Here is a 26,276-nt window from a genome sequence, read left to right as displayed (position 1 = left end):
CTCCGGGCCCTTCGGGACGGGCGTGGGTCGCGGGCTCCGCCGCTCTGCTCACGGGGCACGACCGGTCTCTCACCGCCCGGGCTGCTCGGCCCCTTGTGCCTGCACAGAGCCGGACAAGAACCGAGTGTCACAGTGTTTTAGCCTCTCAACTTATAATGGCTAACCACTGGCTAACACTTGCTCTTCTGACTTACCCTTTCAAATGAAGTCATGATGCAAAGTAAAATTACCATTTTCATCTTTCTTTGTCAGAGATGCTTCCACAACCGTTGAAGGTTGCAACGGGTGTCTACTTCAGATCAACTTTTCAGCTAGCTGAGAAGTTTCCAACCAAATGCTCAGGACTTCCTCTTGCAAAGGCTTGTTTTCAGCCATTTCATGCTGTGTATTTTAGTCTTGTGGCCAAATATGGGACAAATAGAATTTCCTAATGCACTGTCCTCCCACACCTAGCCCAGGAACATGCTCTCCTCCCTTGCTGTAACTCTGAAAACATTCCTGACTGTGATTGTAAATTGACTATATTTAATTTCAATGTACAACTATGATTAGAAAATAAAGGTCTTCTGTACAGCTGGTTAAAGGATAAAGGCTTCAGGAGCTTTCCATGACAGCCACCAGGACTCTGCTTTACAATTCAGCCTGCAAACTTTGGCATAGATTAAACATTGGAGCTGGTGAGTTACCCAATAGGAGTCTGACATCAGTGAACTGGCTTACAGGGACAGAAAGTGAAATGAGAGACCAAAAGTAGCTGAGATTTGATCATCACATCTGTCTTGGTCTGGGATAGACTTAATTTTCTTCTTAGTAGCTGGTATGGGGCTGTGTTGTGGATTTTGTATGAGAACACTGTTGACAACACACTGATGGTTTAGTTGTTGCTAAGAGTGTTTACTCCAAGGACTTTTCAGTTTCCCACGCTCTGTGAGCAAGCAAATGCACAGGAAGCTGGGAAGAAGCATGGCAGGACAGGTGACCCAAAGTAGCCAAAAGGACATTCCATACCACAGAACATCACACTCAGAACAGAAACTGGGGGCAGTCAGCTGAGGGGGACAATTACTACTCAGTGACAGGCTTAAAAAAAAAAAAAAGTAAAAAAATTTTAAAAAGGGGGTGGCATGGAGTTTAAACTGCCCCAAAACATGGTGTTGCAGGGAAGCTCCCAAATATGAAAAATATATACAGCTACATGTATTGCAAAAAGGAGGAAAAATCTGTACAGAAGAAACACACAAAGTATTTTCATATTTTCTTTATTAGTTGTGCTCAATAGCCTTAGCAAAATGGTTCAACTTACTAAAAATGATGTCTGTGTGACATACCTCCACACAGATAATTAGCAGGTTATTTAGGCACTGCAGAGTATCTTTATGATACAATTTAAACCTATATTGAATGCAATTGAAAGAATACAGTTTTATAGTTGAAAAACTGATTTAGAAGTTGTATTTAAGTTTAAGCACTATGGCAGGCACATAACCAGGAGCCCACTATTAGATATGACACTCTAACTTCCCATTGACTCCAACACAGCTCTCAGTATTCAGCACTTCTGCAAAGCTAAGCATCCATGTACCCCCTTGTACATGATCCATAGCTAATTTCACATGTAAAACCCAAATCACTAAGGCCATTTCTACCATGAAAAGAAGCAAAAGTCCATAGCCTTATCACAGCTAACAGTCATAGCTGCATACAAATTTTCGATTAGACGGGTTACATGATGCCAGCCATGCTGACAGACATCATAATGCAAAGCTAGGAGAAGTGCTTCATCTAATAAAAGCTAGTAGTGGATCTAAAGGTTTTGCAAATTTGAAAAAGTTATGGGGAAAAGTTCAAATCAGATTTGCTAGTAAAGCAAGATATACAAAATGCAATCTCACAAGAACTAAATACTGTAAAGGCTATATATAGAGGGAAGTAAAATATTTGTGAAAAGAACATACATTGTTTGATGAGAAAAAATTACTTTTCTTACCTGTGATTGTTTTTTACCTAACAAATGATTTAAGTACAGTAGTTAAACAAAGTAACTTCCCTCAGAGCTTGAGCAGTACATTAACTGCTGTATGCTTAGTCATTACACTTGAGAGTTGATAGATTTTCTTATTCAATTCCTTTTGCTTTCAATTCTGATCGAACGCGCTGCAGATAAGAAGAATCCGGGTAACCAAACCTAGGAGAAAGAGAGAATTGTTTGGCCTACTTCTGCAATGAAGAACTTGACAATTCTACAGAACCATCTCATCAAAATCTTTTTAGAAATTTCTTTATAAATTGTATGCAGTTCTTGCCCCAGAGAGAAAACAGACCCGTATTTCCAGTCACAGAAGTGACACAGAGCATAAAGCTACAAACTTAAGGAGCTGCTATATTTTGTTGTCCAAATTGACACTAAGAACTTAAATAAAATTCAAAGTGTCAAAGTGTTATAGTGTCAAAGCTGCCTGGGGTGTCCCTTGAAAATGATAGTGTTTGGGTACAGTATTTGAAAAAGAAAATCAGACCTGAAGAACATCCAAGTCAGCATTCAAATCAGAAACATAATGGCTGGCACCTTTGGACTTGTAGTAGTGCAACACCAGAACTGCATATGAAGCAAATAATATACAAGAGAGAGAATTTGCACAGAGGATAAAGTAAAACTGATACTTTTGCTCTTTTAATGATCCTAGCCCAGTCAGGAGGATCTAGACACAAGCCTTTAGAGCTTGCAGGACACAACCTGCCCCTTAGAGGCTGCAACAAGCTTAAGGACTGGTCCAAGATTCCCTCTTGTCTCTGCTGCAGGCAGCTCACACTCAGCACTGGTGATTGCTCCTTTCATTTAAGGGCTGCAAGTCCTCAAGAACTACTGGATACAGCTGTCATCGACTGAGAAAATCTTCTGACAGCTTGAATGGCCAAAATGGGGTAACCTTTCTTATGGCTGGGGCTGGCACTGTGTCCTGTGCTCTGACCCGCTAAGTGCTGCACAACTCATGGCTCCTAGCATCTAAAAGGACACGACCATATCTGTACTGCAGTCTCACTTCCTGCTGTTAGCTCTCTTAAGCAGAATTTCAAATAGTGCTTTATAAAGTCCAAGTGCCATCTTTACTGGGATCATAATAGACCAGCACCTCCTGATGTAGAACAGCAGGTACCAGGCACAGATCAGTCCAACCTTAGATGTCATCAAGAGCTTGTTGTCCTGTAGGTTCTAATCAAAGCAATTATTAACTAAGTGCCTTACAAACTCATTGGTGAATGAGTAGTCTGAGGGGCAGCAGAACACTAAGATCATCCTTGTTCCAACTGTCCAAACAGGGGAAGGTGATTAACATCTGGTTACATAGAGCATTCCACAATCACTGTTAGTGACAAAATCTGAAAGCTCTAAATGTGGAAAATATTCAAGGCAGTCTTCCTGACACATCTGAGTAACAACAGTATTGCATAAAGACAAGACTGCTTACAGGGTAGGTCCTCCCATCGTGGCAGTTTTGTGGTGAATATCATTCCATGTGATAACATTCTCTGCACCAGTAGTATGTGACTGCCCCACTGTGAAAATCAATTTTTGGTTAAAGGCCCTTTTGAGGAGCTGCAGAATTTCTCGCCCTTCCTCATTGTCAGGTAAATACGCTGTTCGGTGAACTGGCCCATAAGGCTGCCCTGGGTTTGGATGGCTGCTCTGTTTTGTAGAAAAACAAAACAAAACCACATTGTATATCATAAATCATTCTGAAGGACATAGCATGACTGATAACTGATTCCAAGTTTTTTTCTCTTTAGATACTTTCTTTCACACAAATTTAATTCACACTTTCTTGTCATCGCTCATGCATCCATTGTTATTTTTAAATCTGGTTTTCCCTCTTGTCTCTACAAATGCCTGGTGCTGCACCTGTGACCTCTTAATTTACTACATTCTCAGTCCTAGTCACGAATCCAAGCACATAACATAGGGAGATTTCATACCTGGAAAGCCCTTACCACATATGTATATTTGTACACTGGTGCCCACAGCAAAGAGAACACCCCAGAAATGCTCATTATACTTGCAAAACTTTGCTTATATGATATCACTGCATACCTTTCAGTTCAGTTATTCCTACTGTACAAATTAAAGACAGGTACCTCTGTCCTGGTGCACATAAAATAGAGGCTGATCATCTGACCATTTAATTCCTACTGTATTTACTTAATCACTCAAAAAAATACTGAATTAAACACTTGCAGATTTGTACAAAACAAAGAAATGTCTTCCCTGAACATGCACTAAAGTAATGGGAAGATAGTTAATTTTATATTCAATATTGGTTTTGATGTGGGAAAAATATCTTTAAGAAACATTTAAGTATACTTACAGTTTGAATACCACCTTTCATATTATAGTCAATTACAATAGTGCCACAATAGGGATAACCAGGAAGAGAGGTATTAGTTGTTGTATTTGACATTGTTCCCTCCGGTTGGTTTCCCATCAGGACTCCACAGACAGTATTACAAACTGGACAAGCTTGTTTGTAAGTCATGGCTCTGTCAATGCAAATTTTGCAAAATGCATGTTTGCACCTTTCTAGTATTTCTTTATTTTCAATTGTATCCCTGCAAATAGGACACTCATCATCTTCTTTTTCTTCTGTCTTTGCCTGAGTCTGTCCTTCAGAAAAAAGGTTATTCTTTTGCCTAACACTGGACTTCTTAGATGCTCCTGTAGCTTCTTGAGAGCTGAGGTCAGAGAACAGTAGTGCTCTATTTCTAGTTTGTGTCCCTTCAGTGTTAAGAAGGGACTTAATGTTCTCTTCAGCAGCATAAAGATGGTCTGGTAAACCCATTATGATTAACTTATCTTTGTTCTTCTTAAGTTGTACATTAAGATCTTCAAATTTCTTTGCATTAAGTAGCATGTTTAAAGTTTTCTTCTGATTTTCTGAAAGCTTCACACTGATGATTTTTTCTCTTAACATTGCAGAGGCACTCTGAAATTCACTGATAAAACTTTCAGTAGCATGTGATGACAGATCAGAAGTTTTGGATTTAGGCCTAAATATTATGACCTTCTGGCCATATGAATTCTCTTTTATTTTTACCAGTGTATCAAATTTGCCATTTATGTTTTCAATTTCTTTGCTTAGTATGGTTTCCAACAATTTAAACACAGAAGCATCAACTTCAACTCCATTCCTGTATTTGTACCATTCAGATGATATTTTTATATTCTTTTCAGCTTGGCTGTTCTCACCTTCCTTTGCTAGAAATTTTTGGGCAGCTAAAATCTCACTCCCTGGACCACGGAGTAGCAACTGATTCCCTTCCTCTTTAGCAAGAAGATTTTTAAACTTTTCATTCAATTTCATTATTGTCTCTTCTAATGTGTAACTGTTTGTTATGGGAACTATTTCCTCTGTCAGATTTTCTGTAGCTTTCTGAAAAGTTCTGATAAAATAATCACTAGCTGCTTGTAACAATGCAGGACTTTGATCAGAAGATATGTGTATTAATGTGTTATCCTCCTCATGACCTTTAGTTTTTATATGTGCTCCAAACCTTTTGTGTAGTTCTTTGATTTCTTCTTTGCGGGCATGACTAAAATACTCATAGAGAGTTGTCACAACTGGAATCTCAACAACTTCTTCAGTATTCAGGCTATTTTCATCCTTCAAACCATTCTTACATGCAGAATGTGAAAAATCATGGTTTGGGTCTTTGCCTGCAAGGATATCTTCAAAATAGTGATAAGCTTTTTCAATATCTGTAAAATCTCCTGTCAATTTCTCAGAGCCATCCACGGCAGGGTTTCCCTCTCTCTTTAAGTTTGGACACATAATGGTAATCTTCTCCCTTTGGTCTTCAGTGAACATACTGGTATTCAAAGTAGCAGATACTGTAAGAAATATCTAAAGAAAAGACAAGAATACATCAACATTAGTTTTCTCTAAGGTTCTCTGCTTGCTACTTCTGTATTTTCAGCAAGGAGAAGCTCTGTCCATCCCAGTAGTGCCAGATTACTACACACAAGTTCGCACACAGTATTTCTTTTATGTCACATACACTAACAGTACAAACAGGTGAGTAACACAATCTACTTCTAAGTCAGCAGCAAAAATGAAATGCCTTAATGTCACCAGCATTGCAGGAGGAAAGACAGTAACTCTGCTACTTAGGCTGAGACTGTGACCAGCACTCTCTGCTCCAACCTCTGACAGCAGACTTAGTAGAACTAAAGGCAGGCAACCTCTGTGGCTAAGCTCATTCATTATGTTAGGTGCTTTTCCCATCATTACCAGGCCCTAGAAGTCCTGCACACCAAGCAAACAGACAAAGAAAACAGAAAAAGCAGACAAAGCAAACAGATTTTTTTCTTTCCCTCCCTAGCACTCTCAAGGTTTCTTGGCACCAGGCTGACTGGTGCCCTCCTTACTGGCCTTGAAGGTCCCTGGTACCCTGCCAACCAGGTGCTGTTGGCCCCATCCCAGAGCAGGCAGCTTTAATCAATCAGATACAACTCCTCACTGGGAATTCAGGCCACAGCTGTGGCTGGACAGTGAAACCCAGAAGGACCCCTCGGTGGCCAGGAAGACCTCCTCTGCCCTCTGCTTCCTTTGAGGACTGACAGGATGACCCAGATGCTTTTACGTGTTTTCAAGTCTAGATCGTGATTGTTCTATCAATACAGCAAACCAAGTATTAAGATAAGACATGATTTGCAGAGGGTCCAGGTAACTAGAAACCGTAAGAAAAGCTGTGCCATCAAACACAGTACTACACTACTTACAAAACTGTCCTACACTGATTCTGTTTGTAGAAATCCTGTGGCACTCTGATCATTAACTCTATGCTTTCTGAAAAGCAAAAAGCTTTAGTTGTTGAGGCCTTGTGAAAGCAATGTCCTAGAACAGAGACTGGATGGAGTTAAAGAATAAAGTAGGTGTTTATTAGAAAGCCTCAATGGATACACCTTGGGCAGCACAAGAGCCCAGCCAGGGCTACACCCAAGATGAATCCAAAATGGTCACAAAATGGATGACCAGTCCTGAGGTCTCACAATTTTGCAAGTTCTGGGCCATTTGCATATTGGAGTTAATTGTTCAATTAGTCCATCATTGTTTATGCTCTTGGGCCTGAAATTTGGATCATTTGTCCTTGGTCCCTAGCTAGAGAAGGAATTGTTTTGTCTCCCAACTCTGTGAAGAGAGCTTACTATCCCTTAATGTGAAGCTCAGAACTACACACTAAAGCAGTACAGAATCTGAAAAATGTAAAAGCTAAGACCTGAGGCATCATTGTAACTACATTTTAGTGCCATTGTTATTCTGCCAAGGATCACCAAAATAATCTGTCTATTCCCTTAGAGCCAGGTTATTCAGACACAATGTGTTTTAACACGATCTCTGAATTACATTTCATTGTTCTTATAAATATTAGACTTCATAGTTTCCACTTATTATCTTTATTTAAAATTTTCCCAGAAGTCATACTTTGATAACTCCAAGAGTTAGGGCAGAAAACAGGATTCTGAAAAATAATAACAAACATGTTCACTTCTGTACTTCACACAGACAGAAGGATAGGGAAATTTGCAGTACTGATGCCAGGTAAACACTACACTAGCACATTCTATACTTCAAAAGCTACGCCTATGTTACCAAGCAAAACAGGGTTAAACCCTCTGAGCCAGATACCAGTGTCTTGGCAGAGCCACATCCACACCATGTTGCCCTATCCCATGTCCCTAAACACAGCTGATCTTTTCTGTGTAACTTTAAGTTCAAAGTGTCCGAAAGCATGTTTCTGGTGCTACATCACATCACAGCAGACTTCTTTAATGCTGAAGAGACGGGGATAATTAGGGTTGCCTCAAGATGCAAACCATGTTGAAAGAGTAGGTGGAAAGGTGGAAGAGTAGGTGAAAGGTATATTGGTGAAATGATCCAAATCTCATACAATTCTTCTACCTTTTGGGAGCAGCCCTTGGTGCATACTAACCCCTGAAGCCTGCCAGAGTGCTGCTCTAGGGAATAGTGGTTGGCACCTGCCAGAGTCAGGCTGGAACACAAGCTGCCTGTAAACATCTGTAGACTGATCTCTGGTCTGGCACTCAAATGTCACTCCTGGCCCCCATTTCATTGACTAAGAGCACACAACCAACATCTTTTTTGGCACGAAGTATTGAAGTGCAACAAAAAGAACTCATGAAACTACACGCAGGGCAGGCTGTGACATTGCTCTTCCTGCTGTACCTTTTTGGTAAGGTCTTCCTTTGCTGTGGCCCCATAGCCTCCGCTGTCCCGCTGCTCCTGCTGGGGCAGGGAAGGGCTGGCAGCGACCTTGTTGTAGCTGGCAGAGGCCTGCGCTGCAGCCCGGCTCTTACCCGGCTCCCCTTCTCCCGACAGAATGACTATTTCCAGGCATCTTGCACCGAGCTCCAAGGTGTGTTTTGTGCGGGATTCCACATTCCTCCTGTCTGCGGTAATTTCAGAATCACAGGACTGTTATGGCTGGAAGGAAGGTCCAAGATCATCCCACCCCGGGAGACTCCACGACCCTCCTGCGTAGCCTGTTCCATTGCTCTACCACCCTCGACGTAAAGAAATTCTTCCTTATGTGAACTTAAGGGGAAGTTTCTTGCGTTTTAGTTAACGCTCTTCGTCCTGTCGCTGGCTACCACCGAGAAGTCCGGCACGCCTTTGAGATATTTTTATGCATTAATGAGTTCCCCTTTCAATCTGGACAAAGGCAGGTAAGGCTGATAAAGTTACCTGCAAACTGATGGCCACCAGCGGCCCTGGAGCGCCCTGCCCAGACTCAAAGCCGTGCCTCGCGGCTTCCCCAGTCCCCTCACAGCCGCCCCCGCCAGCCCGAGCCGCGGCCGGCCCGCACCGCTCCTTAGAGACCCGTACCTTGCTCCTTAGAGAACTGCACCCAGTAGGTGCCGGGCCGGGGGCCCGCGCACACGTTGCACTCGCCGCCCCCCGACCGCTTTCCCGACTGGAAATACGCCTGGAGCTTGAGGATCGCCTTGTCGCCGGCGGCGGGCGCGGGGCTGAGCCGCACCAGCAGCCGCGCGGCCGCCATGATCCCGCCCCGCGCTCGCTTTCGCTTTCGCTTCCCTTCCCTCTCCGCCGCTCGCTTTCGCTTTCGCTTCCCGCTCCGCCCGCGGCTCCGAGCGCTGAGGGTCCGCCCTGAGCCGCCCCATGGGGATCGTGCAGGTAGGGGAGCGGGGCAGGGGGCAGGAGGGACGGGGCCCGGGCTGCGGCGGCTCCCGGCGGGGCTCCCGGCACAGAACAGCCCAGCCCGGCCCAGAACGGCCCGGCCCGGCACAGAACGGCCCGGCACAGAACGGCCCGGCCCGGCACAGCCCGGCCCAGCCCGGCGCTCGGGAGCGGCTCCTCCCGGCCTCTCGCTCCTGCGGGCCGGTCGGAGCCGGAGGAAGCTGAGGGGAGCTTCACCCGCAGAGCAGCTCCGAGCAGCATTTTAAAAACTAGGAAACTTCGTACACGTGTTTGAAAAGCTGCTGGTTTGATTTGAAACACAATCTCTCTTGTAAGAAGGCAGCCCACATACTTTGTTGCTTGTAACATTTACTTTCCCTTTTTTTCTTTTTTTTATTACAATAGAGTTACGTTGCAGATTTCTTCAGAGGGAAGCTCGGTTTAGGTAAGCCTCTCATTTAGCGTTGAAAACTGACAGCTGCAGCCAGCAAACTGGAAAACAAAAGCCAAAAGCAACCTGAAATTCACAATTAATGTGAAATAGACACGGTTGTGAATCAACATTATTATTAATTACTTCAACAGGACTTGCTTGCATTTCTCTTTTAGAAGCAAGAACTCAGAAGTGTTTTGATGAGTCGGCATATATACTTTATAAGTGCAAAACGTCAGAGTTTTTATAAGCAGGTAGTATACCCCGGAGGAAAGTATGACTAAACTCGCACAAATTGATTTAAACTAATTAACATAACTGCTGTAGTATAGTACTGCTGACATCTGCCACGAGGGGGCTGTACAGCCATAGTAATAATGTAAAAACTGTTCCTTTAAAAACGTGGTTTAAAAGCCTTTCTGAGTTCATACGAAGTTCCATACAAAGAAGGAACTTGCTTGTGGGCTTTAAGTGCAGATTAAATGAGACTCACAGAACTAAAACTGAGTATAGGATCTCTGTGGCACAGTTAAATGAACCTCCTTGGGTTTTCCAAACCTCTGAAAAGGGGAAAGAAAAGATTAGAGTGTGTAAAAAAATATTGTTTAGCAATGACAGTAGGATAAAATTGAGACCTATAAACCACATTTCTAAATAAAAATAAATATTTTGATAGTAATACCTTCTCTTTCACTTTATATTCTGTATCCTAGGGTCAAGCATCGTAATGGATGAGGTCAATTTGATGATCCCCATCAGTAAAGATGCCTATGAAGCTCTTAAGAGAAGAGAAAACTGTCTCAATAATCTCGTTTCCAAAAAGTTTGCTTGTAGGTTGGCCTTCAGAGAAGCAACAAAAAGCACTGCTGAAGTATACAGAAAAAAAATGAAGTCGGGCATTGACATTCGTGTTTTTAAGGATGATCTCACAAGACACAAGGTCGATATTGTGGTAAATGCAGCCAATGAGTATCTTGAACATGCAGCAGGTCTTGCTCTTGCCCTTGTAAAAGCTGGAGGGCCAGAAATAAAAGAGGAAAGCAAGCATTATGTTCAAAGGTTTGGAAGAGTCAAAGTTGGTGATATAGCAGTGACAGGTGGAGGGAAGCTTCCTTGTAAGGGTATTATTCATGTGGTTGGTCCAAAGTGGTATGCTCACAAAAAGGAAAGATGTTGTTACCTTCTTCAGGAAGCTATTTTGAATGTTTTGCGTTATGTTAGTGCTCCAGGAAAGGCTTTGAAGTCTGTGGCTATCCCAGCAGTGAGTTCAGGTATCTATGCCTTCCCAATTGATTTGTGTTCTCAAGTGATTGTAATGGCTGTAAAGAAATTTGTTGAGGCAAGTCCACCAAGCTGTCTCAGGGAAATCCGCCTGGTGAACATTGATGAGTCTACAGTCGCAGAAATAAAGAAGGCCTGTGAAAAGTTTCTGGGTGATAGCAATTCACTTGAAGACACTGAGCCACTTTCGCCAAGCCAGGCTGTAACTCACCTCAAACTTGAAAACATTCGCTTGCGCGTCATAAAACAAGACCCTGCAAATCTGAACGTAAGTCTGTCCTGTAATTTGTGAAATGTGGTGTTGCCTCCAAGTCTTCGCAGGATCTGGAGCCCAAGAGTTCAGAACACATTTTGTATCAGTCCTCTAAGTGGTTTTCATCTCAGTTTGATGAGCATTTACATGTGGTAATTAAATCATAGTAGCAAGGAGTTGGTTTTTGTCTAAATTGGTATGAACTTTAGAATGTTTTTATTTTGTTCTTGTATACAGGCTGTTGTAATAGGAAGCAGCTAAAGATTGAATGACTTAATAATACATCTCTATGTTAAGGTTTATCTTCTTATAATGCAGGAATTCACATTTTATCATGTACTCTATAGAAGTATTCTCATTTTCTGCCTTGCTTTTTTTCCTATAATTTATGTTCTCATAACTCCATTAGTGGAATTATTCAGCAAACACTGAAACAGAAGAAAACTTACACAAATGATGTGCACCTTACCTTTAAATAGAGCATTATTTAAATTGATTAACTTTTTAGGTAGAAAATCTAATATAAAATAGATGGCCGCAGTCATAGGAATTAAACAGAGCTCTTAGACTACAAGGTACATCACAAGAATGACATTTACTTTTAGCAAATACTACATCTTAAAAAATAAATATATTTTTCTTTTAAAGAAGTCTTATAATTGAAAAGGAGGTTTGGTTTTTTGGTGTAAGAACAAAGGATTGCAAAGTTGACCTTGCAGAGAATTTTATTAACCATTTCTACAGCACTGAAAGATGCCCTGAAGACTGTGAGCAAAACATGTTCTTGTGTCTTTAGATAATATTCAACAATTAACGTTAGAACAATTACTGCTGTTAGCAGCATTCTGTGAACAAGTTTTTTGCATATTTGAAATACAGGGCACCTACTATGGGAATCTGTTTTTTCCACTGGGAAAAATCATAGCTTTGCAGTTCCCTTATGTGTACTCACACTGCTGTTTTGGTGATGTGTCCTTGCTACCCTAAGGGGATGACAGCCACATCCATAGTTCTCTCCTGCTGATAATTGGCACGTGGGTCACTTAGTGAGAGTAATAATTCTGTTCATTGCACTCTTGATGACTGGATCAGCTTTGTGCACACTGTGGGTTTCTGAACTGCCACTGCAAAGTGCATACTTGGATGTATTCCAGTGCTGTAGTAGTAAATAGTAGGAAAATTCAGCTGATCTGTGGCAGTCATGCCTCTGTACAGGAATTGTGCTTAGAAAGAATGCTCTCTATAATAGCAAAGCTTGCAAATAGTTAGTCTGAAGTACACTGAAATTTGCACTCTTTCCTTGCAGAATACAGCTATTGTTAACTTCCTGAATGCAAAGGGTGAGCCTTCCTCTGAGACTTCAGAACGACTGCTGGAAAAAGAGGGTGCAGCTTTTCGGAAGGAATTTCAGCATCATCTGAGACATCCAAAGGGTTTTAAGGAGCCCGTGGTGGTCAAAAGGCGTGAGCCGCCCTCTACGTTTGTACTGCAAATGGCACTGCAATACCAGCATCCGGTATTACAGCTTCAGGTGACTATTGCTTACTTTGGATCTTAATGGGTTTTCATGTTGGGTTATGTGAGGACTAAAAGATTTTGTTTTGCCTGCAGGAATTGAAGGATGCAGTGAAAAGATGCCTGGGTTACTTTCAAGACCACTCATCTCCCTCAGTGTCTTTTCCAATAAATTGGTCACCAGAGCTGCCTGTTGACATAGCAGCAGAGACCATGATTGAAGCAGTTTTAAATTTTGCCAGGGCACATCCTACGAAGAGAGAAGTGCAGTTTGTTGTTTGCCCAGATGACCATGCTGCCTATGAGGTAACCAATTTGTTGTTAACTACCCGTAAGGAAGACAGAAAACTCTAAAAGTATTTCCATAGATGACTGAAAAGTATGATAGTCTGTTCTGTACTAACGATTGTAAGCAGCAGATCCTTTTGTGAAACTATTACTCTCATAAACAGATAATCAATATTTGCATATACTTTCTCTTCACTAAGCTAGAAGTCTTCAGCCTGTAGTCTGATGAAAAGGGGAGAGAACTTTAAAATTTTCATGTCTGTCAGTGAATGTATAAGAAGGGGTCTACTCTTAACTCATTAAGGAACAAACATTCCTCCTCAGGAAATGTTTCCAGTCAGTTTTGGGTTTTTTGTATAGAGGTCCTAAGGCAAAATACTATCAACATATATGAGCTAGCATAATGGAAGGATTTCAAGTAGACAGGCAGGAGAATAGTCTGAATTTTAAAACTGAGTAAGGATGCATCAGCATTAAACTGCAAGTAATGAACATCTTTATCTTATGTGATAGCATGAGATAGGCCACAACCACAAGGAGTTGGTAAAGGTGCCATTCAGCGTGTTAGGAGATGCAGAAGAACAGGAATGCATTTGATATTGCCAGGAATAACATTTTGGGAAGAGCCTACAAATGCCAGTGTTAACAATTTCAGAATCAGGGGTGGGGGTGTAAACTGCTTGTCTAACAGAGGTTTGAAGATACTAATTGCATATTTGATAAGAGATTGCAAACTGCTTCCAAACTTTTATCTTTCAAGGTTGTCCAGAGAAAATTTCATTCAGCAAAATACAAACTGGAAAACAGAAGTGATCCTTTGAGTAAGTAATGAGCAGAAGGGGCATTTCCAGTAAATGAGTACTCCCAATTTGATAATCTGTAATCACATTCCTTTAAAATAGGGAACTTAGTATTTACATATGTGTCTTGGGGAGAGGAAGAAGCGAAAACTCATGAGCACTTTGTATTTTTACATTTATAGGAGCGGAACTGCACAGCTCCTTTTAAGATTTAAAACCCATTGTCTTTGCCTAACATCTTAGAAGTAATTGAGTGAAAGGTAGATAAATTCTATGTGTGTGTGTATCCTGGAAACATTACCTCCTTGTAGCTGATCTCTTTTTTGAGCATACCAGAAGAGTAGTGTGCTTCTTGCACTTTACAGCTGGGATTACAAGTAGGAATTTGTGTCAGGCCTTGAAAGCTCTTCACTCTTCCAATGCACTTGTGTTAAAAAATATACCTATATCTTCCAGGTACAGAGTCAGGCAGTCAGACTGCAAAAGAGCATGCAAGCAGTAAACCCGTGATTGAACTTAGAGGGTTCACACCCACAGCACTGGGAGCAGCAGAATCGTGGCTCCAAAATGTAATGAAAATTCAGAAAGATTACCATGCTGTTATTGAAAACAACTACATATTTTGCCTTGGTAAAGAGGAGCTTGCAGAACTCTCTCGAGACCAGCTTTCTAGTGTATATGTGTCAGAAGAAGTGAGAGATGGACGAGCAAAACTGGAGCTTCAGGGCCCTCCTGATGTTTTGATTGATGCAGTGCTCACAACTGAAGAATTACTGCTTCGTGTGCAAAAGAAGGCTATTGCTGAACAAGAGAAACTGCTCTACTCAATGTGTATGTAAATAGTGCCTAAACAAGGTTAAGTATGAAGCAACGTGTATCTCTGTATTGCTGAGAGTGGACAGACATACTGAGTATTGCTTTAATTACTGACATCTCTGTCCTTTCACCATGTGAGCCCCTGGAGGACCATTTGTTAGCTGTGGTCACTCACTTGGCACTATTCCCAGTAGGGCACAGTTTATACGGGGGCTGCCCATTATGTATACCCAGCTGTAGTGGAGCTCCCTCCAGGATACCTTCACTTTAAAGCCTGGCCACTGGAGATACACAGAATTTGCACTTAACACACCCCTTTGCTGAGCTCTTGCTGGCTACAGCTGGACCACCGTTGCAGGGCTCAGCAGTAGACTTGTTCTGCAGAGCTGTCATGAACAAACGATACAATTAATATCATTACAGAAAGCTACTGAGTGATCAATTTTAATTCATGTTTTTGATAGTCATTCAATATAGACACCTTTATATGAAAGCTCAGCTGTGAAGAGGTGTCATGGAGATCATAAATTGCTTTTCCTTAGTTTCTTCTCTCCTGGTTTCTTCATAATAAATGTATATATATATATACATACATACTAGTTCCTCTCAATATTAGCCTCTGACATTACTTCAGAGAACACTTAACACTCTTTGTTCTTAACTAAACCACCAGCTAAAGGAGTGGATCTGCCCCCCTTGCCTTTGCTTCAGACATTATGATATATGAAAATTTTACTCCCTTATTCATATCCAGGCCAAGCAGAAGCAGGCCCGCTTTCAGGAGACTTTCACATGACAAGTACCACTGACTACTTCCAGATTTCACCGGTGGAATGCTACCTCCAGGAGTTTAAAGACAGAGAGAAAGAGTTTGAAAAAGCTGGACTTCGTGTTCTCAGGGTAAAGAGGATATTCATGGAGACACTGAATATCAGCTTATGTATTTGAACTAACATATTTAATGTAAGCGTAAAAAATTCAGATTAACTATTTCAATGCATTGCTTTTAAAAATTAAGATCTATCAACCTCATCCAGTCTTTAATCCTAATGAAAAGTATCTTAAACTTCATGCAAATAATCAAAAAGTGATTAAATTCTGAGAAGTCTTTTATATTGTACTGTGTGTTCTCCCTCATACTTCATGCTTCAAATATCCCTTTATAGGACTCTAGAGAAATATGAGATTGGTAGGGTAAATTAAGTTCAGCATTCCAGGACACTAATTCAGTGTCTATTTTCTTTTTGTAAGCTTGACACTAAAAATTTGCCAGAGTTCTGATATGATTATGTGTTAAAGATGGAATTGTACTTGGGTATCACTGCTTTACTGAACAGGAGGTGGACTCAAGCTCTTCAGCACAGCTGAAGTACTGGGAGTCAGTACACCAGGAAATATTCCCAGTGATTTCAGTGGGAGGCATGGGATAGTGGTATGATTCTTTTCCTTGAATCAGCTTCAGATATTTTGTCCACTATGTGGTCAATGCATATAGGCTAAAGCAAAGGTTCTTCCATTGAAGAACATAGCCTGAATAAAAACACTTATGGATTTCATAATTGGTCTCCATCTGTTTATGCTAAGATGTTATTTATGTTACAGATTGAAAAGATACATAATCTACTTCTATCTGCTGCATTCCAACAAATGAAAAAGAAAGTAGATGGTAGCTCCAAAACAACTTGCAAGTTGTACCAGGATGTTCCTGCTGAATTCTGTTGCTCAGTTTGCCAAACTGGATTTCACAGGATGTATTCTCCACCAAAAGGTAATAACTTGCTTTGGCATCTTTAATCAGAGTGAAGTGACTGACTACTAAACTCAAGTTAAAATTAGAAAAAATGGCATTCCTAAACAAGAACTGTTTTTACTTGTATTTAGATTGGTATTACTTTGAGTATTTACTTTATTATATACAGTAAGGTTTCCCTTCCTGATACTGTATAGCCAGCAAGGCTCTAGGAAGATAATTCAAGCCTAGCCCAAACACTGGACAGAATTATTAGTACACATGAAATTCCATGTCCAAGTTTTATTTTGTTGCATCACTGTAAAGAAGGTCAGTGTCCTTATGTAGCTGCTACAAACATGCATTCAGCAGCTTGGTGCTCTAAAGCATGTTCAAGGGCATCACAGAACACTGAGGCCTTTTTTCTTTATCAGAGTCACTCATACTGAAGTATGAGTAATATATTTATTTTATATAAATCCTTTAGACCTTGATGATTCAATCACTGGATTAAGAGATAAATCTGAGCAGTTATCACAGGAGTAGCAGTTACCTGGAATGGCCATCAACTGTCTTTGCTCATGGTTTCAGTGGGAAGTCAGTGCAAGCATCAGAGCCACTCCATGAAAATTAACTTCCAAAAGGATGGCACACATTGAGCAGCCACATCACTTGTAACCCAGAATCAAGCAGCAGTCTCTTGGAACTACCACCCTGAAAGAACCAACTGCTAAATGCTTTCTCTTTTGAAAATTTTTCTTTCTCTTTCCAGAACAAAAATATGGAGCTGGCATCTACTTTACAAAGAACCCGAGGTACCTGACCAAGGATAAAGCTACACAGAAAATGGATTCTAAAATGTACGTGTTTGAGGCTGATGTAGTAACTGGCTCATACACTACAGGCCGACCATTTTGTATTATGCCACCAGCACTGGACAGGAATGCCTTTACACTATATGACAGTTTAGTAGATAGATTGGTCAGTCCTGAGGTCTTTGTCATTTTCAATGGTTTTGCAGCCCTTCCAAAGTATTTGCTGACTTGTTCCCCAATGACTGAGAGGTATGTAGGTCTTGGAGGAAACGAGCAGGATCCTCAGTGGGAATAAAGCAGAACTGTAGCTATGGTGAAGACCCTCTGAGAACAAAGTCTAGTGCTTAGATTTAAGAGGATGCTCTGCTTAGTAGTGTGCTATGGTCAGAGCGCTTCCTGGAAAGCTTTCTGAAATATTTGTGAACAAAATAGTAAGTTATCATCTTAAAGAGATTAGGACAAAATAACCTGTGAATAGAAGCAGAGGGGAAAGCATTCCAAAATACAGTGTAACATTTAACATTAACATTTAACATACCTGGTCATTTACCTTATTTCTTAAAGTGATCTCAGCTTGTGAATGTACACTTGATGTGTGTATAGCCTGTCATTCTTCCACTGCATTTTCTTAATCTGACATATTGCATATATCAGGGAAACACAAGAAATCTTGGTTGTGCCTTTTAAGTCTTAAGTTTTCTTTTGACTTAAGACAGGAGAATGTAGCAGATGAGAGCTGTTTTCTGCTTAGGGACATGCTTTTATATACAGTTATGACAAATATGAGGCAATACTTCATTATTTCTTACAATGGTTGCTATACAGTTTTTATTAGTTACTTCAAGCACTGTAGATGCACATATTCAAAATAAAAACTATGAATGTCACTATCTGTTAACTTGTATTTGTTTGTAGTCTTAAGAACTTATGATTTGTACTGTACATGAACTTCATATTTCTCAGCAGCATTCAATCTATTTGAAAGGTTACAAAATAGTAGAGAACTGGTTCAGGCTACAGCTTGAAATTATTTTTCAATTAATCTATCTTTACCAACATCTTTTAAAGATTACATTGTCAGCCTTGTAGCTGGGAATCCCCACATTGCTTCTGCAGTGATCTGAAGCAAATGCACAGAAAAGGCCAAGAGCTGTTACAGTAATTCCATTGTAAAAGTGGATTCAGTCCAGCACTTGGGTACCTGGAAACTTCCTCTAGTAAAGCCTGCTGATGGGGAGCAGTCTGATCTCTAAAATATAAATGAAATTAGCATTTCATAAAACTTTTTGAAATAATTTGTTACTGGATTCCCAGGATGCTTGTACTGCACCTGCAACTCCTGAGCTAGTAGTTGTGCTAGGATCCATTCACAAGTCCAAAAGAAATTAAGTTATAAAAGTTTAATTCTGAATTCTGAGATTACAAGTGGAAATATTTTTAAACATTACAAAATAAACTTTTAGGTTAATATATTCATATTTTGAGTTTTTTAAAAATTATTTTTAAGATTAGCTATGCTTGCTGTTGCAAAGACAGTAGTGCGAGTCTCTAGCACGAGAGTTTTGCTCTCAAGAAGTCCAAAACTTGCTCTTAGAAATTATGCTGCAATTCTGAAAACAGAATTAGTCTACTCCTATTTTAACTATTCCATTAAAGTAACCAATTGTTTTCCATTTCTGTCCCTTTGTTCCTCATATTTATTGATTCACACATTACTGCCATAAAAACAGATAGCTGTAGATTTAAGATTTGTTATCACTGAACAAAGGTAAGTTCTTATGTCAGTGTGCTTCAGGAGATATTTTTAAAGGGGTTTCATGGCATGAATTTATTTTTCTTCTATTTTCTTTTTTGAAAAAACTCAGTAATGAGTTTCTGAACTACAGCATCAGTTTTTGGAACACCAAAAGGAACATTAATTTTGGCACAATGTAACATCTTGCTCCTAGTGGGAATAGAGGACAGTTTTCATAACTCAGTATTAATTTAATACTGTAACACAAGTATTGGTAACTATGTATTTCATAATTTAATCTTTCATTAATTAACCTTTTTATTAACTATGTAATTCCCCTTAACTGTATGTGAAAAGGTCTGTAGTCAGTTTAATAGAAAGAATAATTATAGAGAAAGCTTTTAGCATCTTACTTCTGTGCCCAGTACAGGCTTTCTCTTCCCTCCATGTATACCTGCAGTTAAGGATTGATTCAGTGTTACTGAATCAATTCTCTTTCATCTTATTACAGCTTGATTTTTTCCTGATATAATTTCTATATTCCTGGCAAAATTTCTATATCACCAGTATAATTCCTGGTATAATTTCTATTTCACCAGTGTTCTCCACACATAGTGATATGCTATATATTCTATATATATATATAGCTTTTTAAAAAAACTGGTAATGTAAGAGATTGTACATAATTATTTTCATCTGGTCCTCAAAAAGAATAATTTCGTGTACAGAAACTAGAAAATAAACCCAGCACAAACTAAATGTACCAAGTAGTACATATTAAAATAATTACCACAGTAATTGAAAATTCCTGATCTTAGTCCTGCCATAATCAGTTAACCAGAGGCTATTCCACAGCCTCTGGGATTTCTCTGTTGTCCACAATAAGGGTATGAATAATTCCTTCCTTTCGTTTCCCACTACTGACAGCCTTAATGCAACAGCTATGATCAGCAACAGTGAAGTGAGTTTCAGTCCCATCTTCCACAAATTCACCCTGGGAGAAAGGAAACAAGAATAAAAACAGATACGTGATATTTTAATAAATGAGAAGCTTGAATGCATCAATATCAAGATCACTTGCAGTTCCCACAGCATCAGCAGCTTTAGGTACCTGTGACAAACAGTGCCTGAAAGCTGAACAAAGCTGCTGAATCTCAGGCAGGGCTCCATCAAGGTGCCTAGTCAAAGATTTGTGGGTATCAGATGATGATGAAAATGTCACACAATCAGAAATTGTAAGGTTGGAGTTGGTGAATCAAACTGATTCAGGTCGGTAAATAAAAACAGAAAAGGCAGCATCCTGCCAAGCTGTGCTGCACAGCCAGTAAGTGCCACACAAACCTATGCTCAAGTGGCAGTGAAAGATGGAAGTGTTGAGGATGACTTCTACAGCAGATCCCTGAACTGAGCACAACAGTTGTGTATCTTGGATACACATCTCCTCCTGCAGTTCTGTAATTTCCTGTTACAGATTTTACCAGGCATGGCTGTATTTTTGTCATGATGTTTGTGACAGCAGAACTATGTGTGTTGCTCTAATGGAAGCACAGTTTGGCACTTACCCTGCACTCACAGCTTGCAAGGACAGCTCTGAGTGCTTTCAGTACATTGTAGAAAAGGATGAGCCATCAGGAGCAAGAAGCCCTGATTTACTGGAAGAGGAGGCTTCTTCCACTGATTACTAAGCAAACATTTGGTGAATCTTTTCATCCTACTCTCAGGTGTAGCAGAACTGTTGATTTTGCCATTTGTACTCATCCAGGGGCTTCCTTGTGGCAGCAGTAATAACTTTCCCACCCCCTGGTGAGAAAGCACATCCTTCAAGAATGGGGAAGCCTACCTGGTGTGCATATTGAGAGCCATCATAAGCAGAAAGACACCAAACAGATTAAACCACCCACCTGCCAGCCTGCTCTGGAAATTAATGCAGATGTGATCAAGATAAAACTTTTGACTTGTTCCAATGAGGCTCTTAAGCCCTAAGTATTAGGAACATCTCAAGATGGCAAAAAACATGAGTCATACTACATGTGTTCAACTTTCAGTGACAACTATTACAAGCAGGTTTGGATGCAGTGGCTCTACACTCTGCATCAAACTCAAATCCTTCCCAATCTCCAGGAAGTTTTCTCCATAAAAACCCTGCACAACTGACTCAAATTTATTTTGTTTGTCTAAAAAGGGTAAAGAAAAGCATAATTTACCCTTAAACTAGCAGATGTTAGACATATGAACTGAAATACTGCCCATTGTAAAATTCAGTGAGGGTTATTTGGAACAGACCAGAAGCATCCTGGTTGCCTTAGCCTCATTGGTAAAGGGAGATAATGTGTGCTTTGGTTATGTATCCATAGCCTGGGAAGAGCCTTTGGAAAGGATCACATACCGCTGTTTCCATTTTTTGACCGTTGCACCACACATCCATGGTGTCCTTTTCTGTGAAGGAAAAGGAAAACAAGGTAGAAAGAACAAGGTACTTTTTTTGTCACTATTGACAATGATCTAGGGATTTTAAAAATCTACTGTGGAATTTTACTTTCAATTCCCAAATGAAGTTCCTAAGTAGCTACAGGGTTTGTTCTCATGGAGAGAGAGGAGGCTCTGTCATCAACTTTTGCTTTGAAGATAGACTTTTACCCCTCCCTAACCCTGGCTATTAACACTGTGTTGTTCTGAATAGTGCCAGAGATACTGACAGTCTTAAACTGAAAAAATTAAGACAGAAAAGTGAAGTAATTTCTGCTAATTCTTTGAGTGCTGGTTATTCAATAAAGCTCTCTTTTTTTCCAGGTCAAATTAATTAAAAAGCAGAATTATTTGATTCATCAAACTGCTTGTATTCTTAATATTTCAAAAGCACAACTTTAAATATCAATCTTAAGAGTTGTTTTTGGACTTGAAACAGAATATTCTTTTTCTTCTCCCAGCACATCCTCCTTAAAATACTTTGCTATAGAATTCCCTTTACTGACACTGTCTTTGACACAACATCAGCAGAGAGCTGAACCCTGCTTGCCTTTCCAGTAAGCATAGGGATATTAAAATTCTGTGAAGACTTATCTGTTTCTGGCACTAAAACTGTCTTTCTTCATTGCTTCCCTTCATCTTAGGGCAGTTCATTCTGTCCTGAGGTTTAAGAAGAAATCATAGTCTGAGATCTCTTGTCTCCAGCTCTAACCATACAGCAATACCCAAGTGGAAGTTTTCCCACTAGATGCCACAGAAAAATTCCTCAAGGGATCATCCCTTCCTCCCACCTGCTTGTAATGTAACTGGGAGAGAGGGGGCAGAAGAGAAACAATGTATTGGTAGTTGTAATTTACCATTAAGAAAGTGAAAGAACATCACTGGAGGGTTTTAGTTTAATTTTGTACATAAGAAGTGATACAGAAAAAAGGCTGTTCATCAATCTATCCACATGTCAAAAATGTGAAATAACATTGTTGCACTTCAGATGAAGACTTCTTGACCATGGCTGATGATTTTTGGAAGGAAAACCTGGTTACCTGCTGAACAAACTTAGACCCACATGAGGTTTGATCACAATGAAGGTAAAATTTTAACAGTCTTCACCTGAAGAACTGCCTTGCTAGGGCAGCTCTATGGATGCAGCAGCAGTAACGTCTCCCAAATCTAGACCACACTGCTGTAGACTCACACATGTATAACAAGTCATTACTTGTCAGACTATCTTTGGCATCTCATTCCAAATTTCCACATCCCCCAGGATTTTATACCGCATCAGAGCTACCCACTCAACTGTGCTTTCTTAATTACCAGTTTTTAAATGCACAGAAGTTTATTCACAGGCAGCAACATGTAGTCACTCAATGTTTACTTACCTAGAACAATTCTATAGTCTGTACCTCCCAAGTTCAATATCCAAGTATTGGTTGTTTTTAACCTGTTCTCTATATACTGCTTGAGACTCTTTCCATTGATCTCCAAAGTGTATTCATATGCAAAGCCACTGACTGCATCAATGTTAATAGCAGCTTTAGTTTTAGTAGCTCCAACAGTGAATGTTTCTTTACCCACTAATTTAAACATCCATTCTCTTCTTATTTCTTCCTGTAGAAAAAAAAGACAGTGGATATTAATTGAAAAAACTGAGTGCATGTTTTAATATTAAAAAATTGAACTGGAACTCGGGAGACAGCTCAGTACTGAACTACTGTTGGGGAATGAAAGCATACATGGTGCTTTGTATGCATAGAGTGCCCCTGTCCAAGGACAGCAAAGCACTTCATGAATACTCACACCTTAATTGGAACTGAAAAAAAAAGAATGATGCATGTTATTAAATTAGGTAATTAACTGAATGAACCTCACTCGCATTTATTAGTCTTTTGTTTGTTGTGATGTGTGTTGCATGGAAGTGTACTTATATAATCTGTATCACAGTGAATTTTGAGCACATAGCAATTTCACCTTTCCATCAACATAGACAACACGCTTTCCTGAAGTGGTCCCATGTTCAAATTCAATCTTATGAACACCATCACTTAAAGCTACTTCCCAAACAGCCACCAAATCTGTCATCTTCTCTAAGTGGCTGTACCGAGACCTAAGGAGAAACCAACAAAGTAAATTAATTGTTGTTGGAAGTCCTGATGTCTGCAGTTCAAAGCTTTACTGCTTCTTCTGCTTTTGTATTTGCATTTTTTGAAATACAAAATGACAACTGAAAGAATACACTTAGAGAACAGCTTATATTTTAATGTTTTTCAGACATTCAAATATGACAAAACATCACAAAATACAAACAGTTAAGCAGACTCATTCTGACAAACAGTACAAAGACACAGTTACCCATCTAACCTCTAAAACTCCCATTTCAGCTGACAATAGGTAACAAAATTACATTTAGTTTTAAGATACTCCTGGATAGTTCTGTTATTTCTTGGTAGGCATTAAAACATATTATTTGATTTGTGTCAAAGAAAGTGTTTCAGCTTTTTAGACTTGAAAAAATAGTCTAAAAACGATTTCCTGTGTTAACAGATTTGACTCTAATCTCATAAACACTACCTACATCATTCAGATATTCAACGCTTCACAGACAGACACAGGGGAAGGGATCTGGCAAGATATCCTTTTATTCAAGTGATTTTTAAAGTTTAGATACAGTCATAAGTGACCACTGGAACTGTGGATATCTTTCAAAATCTGCTCATATCACAGTTCTGATTCTTTACCTTACTTCATCGTCACAGACAGTAATCTCCTCACCGGATGCCATAGAAGCCAAAAGAGCTTTTAATCCAATTAGCAGCAAGAAAAAATAGAAAAGCAGAATAGTAGGAGAGAAGTGCTGAAGTCTAAAGTTTCACCATTTTCTCCAGCTAAGATAAAGGACAATTTTTAAAAGCATCATTAACTAGCGTGCAGTGCTGTCATAAATATGATAAAATAAAAACACTTAAAATACAACCATCTTTCTCTAAGACAGAAAGGCAAGTGTATTTAAAAAAATATTATATTTTACAAAACCAAGTAAGTGCTAGTAGAGTGTCCTACCTTCACTAGCTGCTCATAACTTTGTCAGTTACCGGACAGAAAAATGGGCTGCCTGATTTGTGAGACAAAGCTTAGAAATTAACAACTTGACCAAAGCAGGAACCTAATCCAGAGCTGCGCATCTCAGTCCCAGACCGTAATGAAACTGGGATTAGAAATAGCACAGGCAGTAATTCCACCTCCTCCCTTTTCTAAACAACTGTAGCAGCTTTCAACAAGCACATTACTAAATTTGACCTGGCAAATCAGTCACAAAATCTATGTGAGCCACAAAGAACTAATTTCTTACACGATGGTGTTTTATAACCACCGGTTTATAATGTATTTTTTTCACTCATTAATTTCATTATTATCTTGTCTGTACCTATCAACAAACAAACAGTGCTAACAAATGCCGAGGGGGTGTTTTTGGCCACTCCTGAAATTTCTGGTTCCTGCGAAGGCAGCATCACCGGGCACACGGTGGGAATCAGGCAGGGAATATTTCCCTCCTGTGCTCCAAGGAGAGGCAGGCAACATTTCCCTCCTGTGCTGCAAGGAGAGGCAGGCAATATTTCCCTCCTGTGCTGCAAGGAGCAGGCAGGGAATATTTCCTTCCTCTGTTCAAGGAACAGGCAGGCAACATTTCCCTCCTGTGCTGCAAGGAGCAGGCAGGGAATATTTCCCTCCCCTGCTGCAAGGAGCAGGCAGGGAATATTTCCCTCCTGTGCTGCAAGGAGCAGGCAGGGAATATTTCCCTCCTCTGTTCAAGGAGCAGGCAGGCAACATTTCCCTCCTGTGCTGCAAGGAGCAGGCAGGGAATATTTCCCTCCTGTGCTCCAAGGAGAGGCAGGCAATATTTCCCTCCTGTGCTGCAAGGAGCAGGCAGGGAATATTTCCTTCCTCTGTTCAAGGAGCAGGCAGGGAACATTTCCCTCCTCTGTTCAAGGAGCAGGCAGGGAACATTTCCCTCCTGTGCTGCAAGGAGCAGGCAGGGAATATTTCCTTCCTCTGTTCAAGGAGCAGGCAGGGAACATTTCCCTCCTGTGCTGCAAGGAGCAGGCAGGGAATATTTCCCTCCTCTGTTCAAGGAGCAGGCAGGGAACATTTCCCTCCTCTGTTCAAGGAGCAGGCAGGGAACATTTCCCTCCTGTGCTGCAAGGAGCAGGCAGGGAATATTTCCCTCCCCTGCTGCAAGGAGCAGGCAGGGAATATTTCCCTCCTCTGTTCAAGGAGCAGGCAGGGACTGTTCCCCGGCAGGGATCAGCACAAGGGGCGGCCCGGGGCTCGCAGGAGATGCCCGGAGAGTCTCACACACCAGAGCCTCCATCGCCCCGGGCAGGCCCCGGCGCTGCGGCGTGGATTGTAGGATCAATGCTGAAAGGGTTGGGAAGCATCCCAGAACACACTTTTTTTTTTCCCTGAAATCATGGTAATGAAGCAATACACATTTATTTCACACCGAGCCCGAAGGCTGACCCCAGGCCAGGGGTGGTTGCTGGAGGCGATCCCACCGCGTCCCAAGGGAAAGCCGTGCGCTGCTCCAGGAGGGACACACAGCAGCTGCACCCACCGCCTCCATTCCCTGACCAGCTCAGCAGCCCAAGGCAGTGCTTCCTCCTTTACACGGTTCTGAAAACGAGCCTGGGATTACAGCTCCCAGCCCATCCACCTAATCCCGGCAGCGCTCATCGCCGTACCGGGAAGCGCAAACCGGACGCCAGACGTGCTCCCAGCCATTACCGCCAGCAACAAGTTTTTCCCATTTTTCCCCAGTCTTTATTTTTTGCTCTCCTTAGCCCCACGCCCGGCCGCCGCGCTCCTACCTCCGCCCGCTCTCCTCCCCTCGCCTCCCGCGCCGCAAAATGGCGGCGGCCGCGCGGCGCCGCCCCCGCGCGCCGCT

At 40.9% G+C, this 26,276-nt stretch overlaps 3 protein-coding genes across 5 annotated transcripts; 1 reads left to right on the top strand and 2 right to left on the bottom strand.

The window, feature by feature from the left end:
- Nucleotides 1–1,243: 1,243 nt before the first annotated feature.
- Nucleotides 1,244–9,078, bottom strand: DTX3L (deltex E3 ubiquitin ligase 3L). The gene is made up of 5 exons (XM_021548708.3): nt 8,898–9,078; nt 8,238–8,461; nt 4,362–5,894; nt 3,468–3,685; nt 1,244–2,185 (listed from the first exon to the last, which is right to left on the bottom strand). The coding sequence occupies exons 1-5, from the start codon at nt 9,070–9,072 to the stop codon at nt 2,116–2,118; spliced, it is 2,220 nt and encodes a 739-aa protein (XP_021404383.2). The 5' UTR covers nt 9,073–9,078; the 3' UTR covers nt 1,244–2,115.
- On the top strand, nt 8,976–18,026 carry PARP9 (poly(ADP-ribose) polymerase family member 9). Its single transcript, XM_021548707.3, has 10 exons — nt 8,976–9,206; nt 9,615–9,654; nt 10,356–11,191; nt 12,483–12,707; nt 12,788–12,997; nt 13,740–13,800; nt 14,236–14,610; nt 15,350–15,495; nt 16,198–16,363; nt 17,097–18,026. Exons 1-10 carry the CDS (start codon nt 9,192–9,194, stop codon nt 17,432–17,434), a joined length of 2,412 nt encoding a protein of 803 aa, XP_021404382.2. The 5' UTR covers nt 8,976–9,191; the 3' UTR covers nt 17,435–18,026.
- FAIM (Fas apoptotic inhibitory molecule) lies at nt 17,938–26,257 on the bottom strand. Of its 3 annotated transcripts, none has more exons than XM_021548709.3 (6): nt 26,200–26,248; nt 24,073–24,130; nt 23,306–23,441; nt 22,717–22,945; nt 21,261–21,310; nt 17,938–19,868 (listed from the first exon to the last, which is right to left on the bottom strand). In XM_021548709.3, exons 2-6 carry the CDS (start codon nt 24,114–24,116, stop codon nt 19,719–19,721), a joined length of 609 nt encoding a protein of 202 aa, XP_021404384.1. In that variant the 5' UTR covers nt 24,117–24,130; nt 26,200–26,248; the 3' UTR covers nt 17,938–19,718. The 3 variants fall into 3 exon arrangements, with proteins under 3 accessions (XP_021404384.1, XP_021404386.1, XP_021404385.1); XM_021548711.3 differs by having other exon boundaries at nt 24,107–24,130; nt 26,200–26,220; XM_021548710.3 differs by lacking the exon at nt 24,073–24,130 and having other exon boundaries at nt 26,200–26,257.
- Nucleotides 26,258–26,276: the final 19 nt, after the last annotated feature.

This window comes from Lonchura striata, chromosome 8, assembly GCF_046129695.1.
Source record: "Lonchura striata isolate bLonStr1 chromosome 8, bLonStr1.mat, whole genome shotgun sequence".
NCBI classification, from domain to species: domain Eukaryota; kingdom Metazoa; phylum Chordata; class Aves; order Passeriformes; family Estrildidae; genus Lonchura; species Lonchura striata.
Note: the sequence above shows the minus strand (reverse complement) of the source record. Positions and strands in the feature narration are given on the sequence as shown.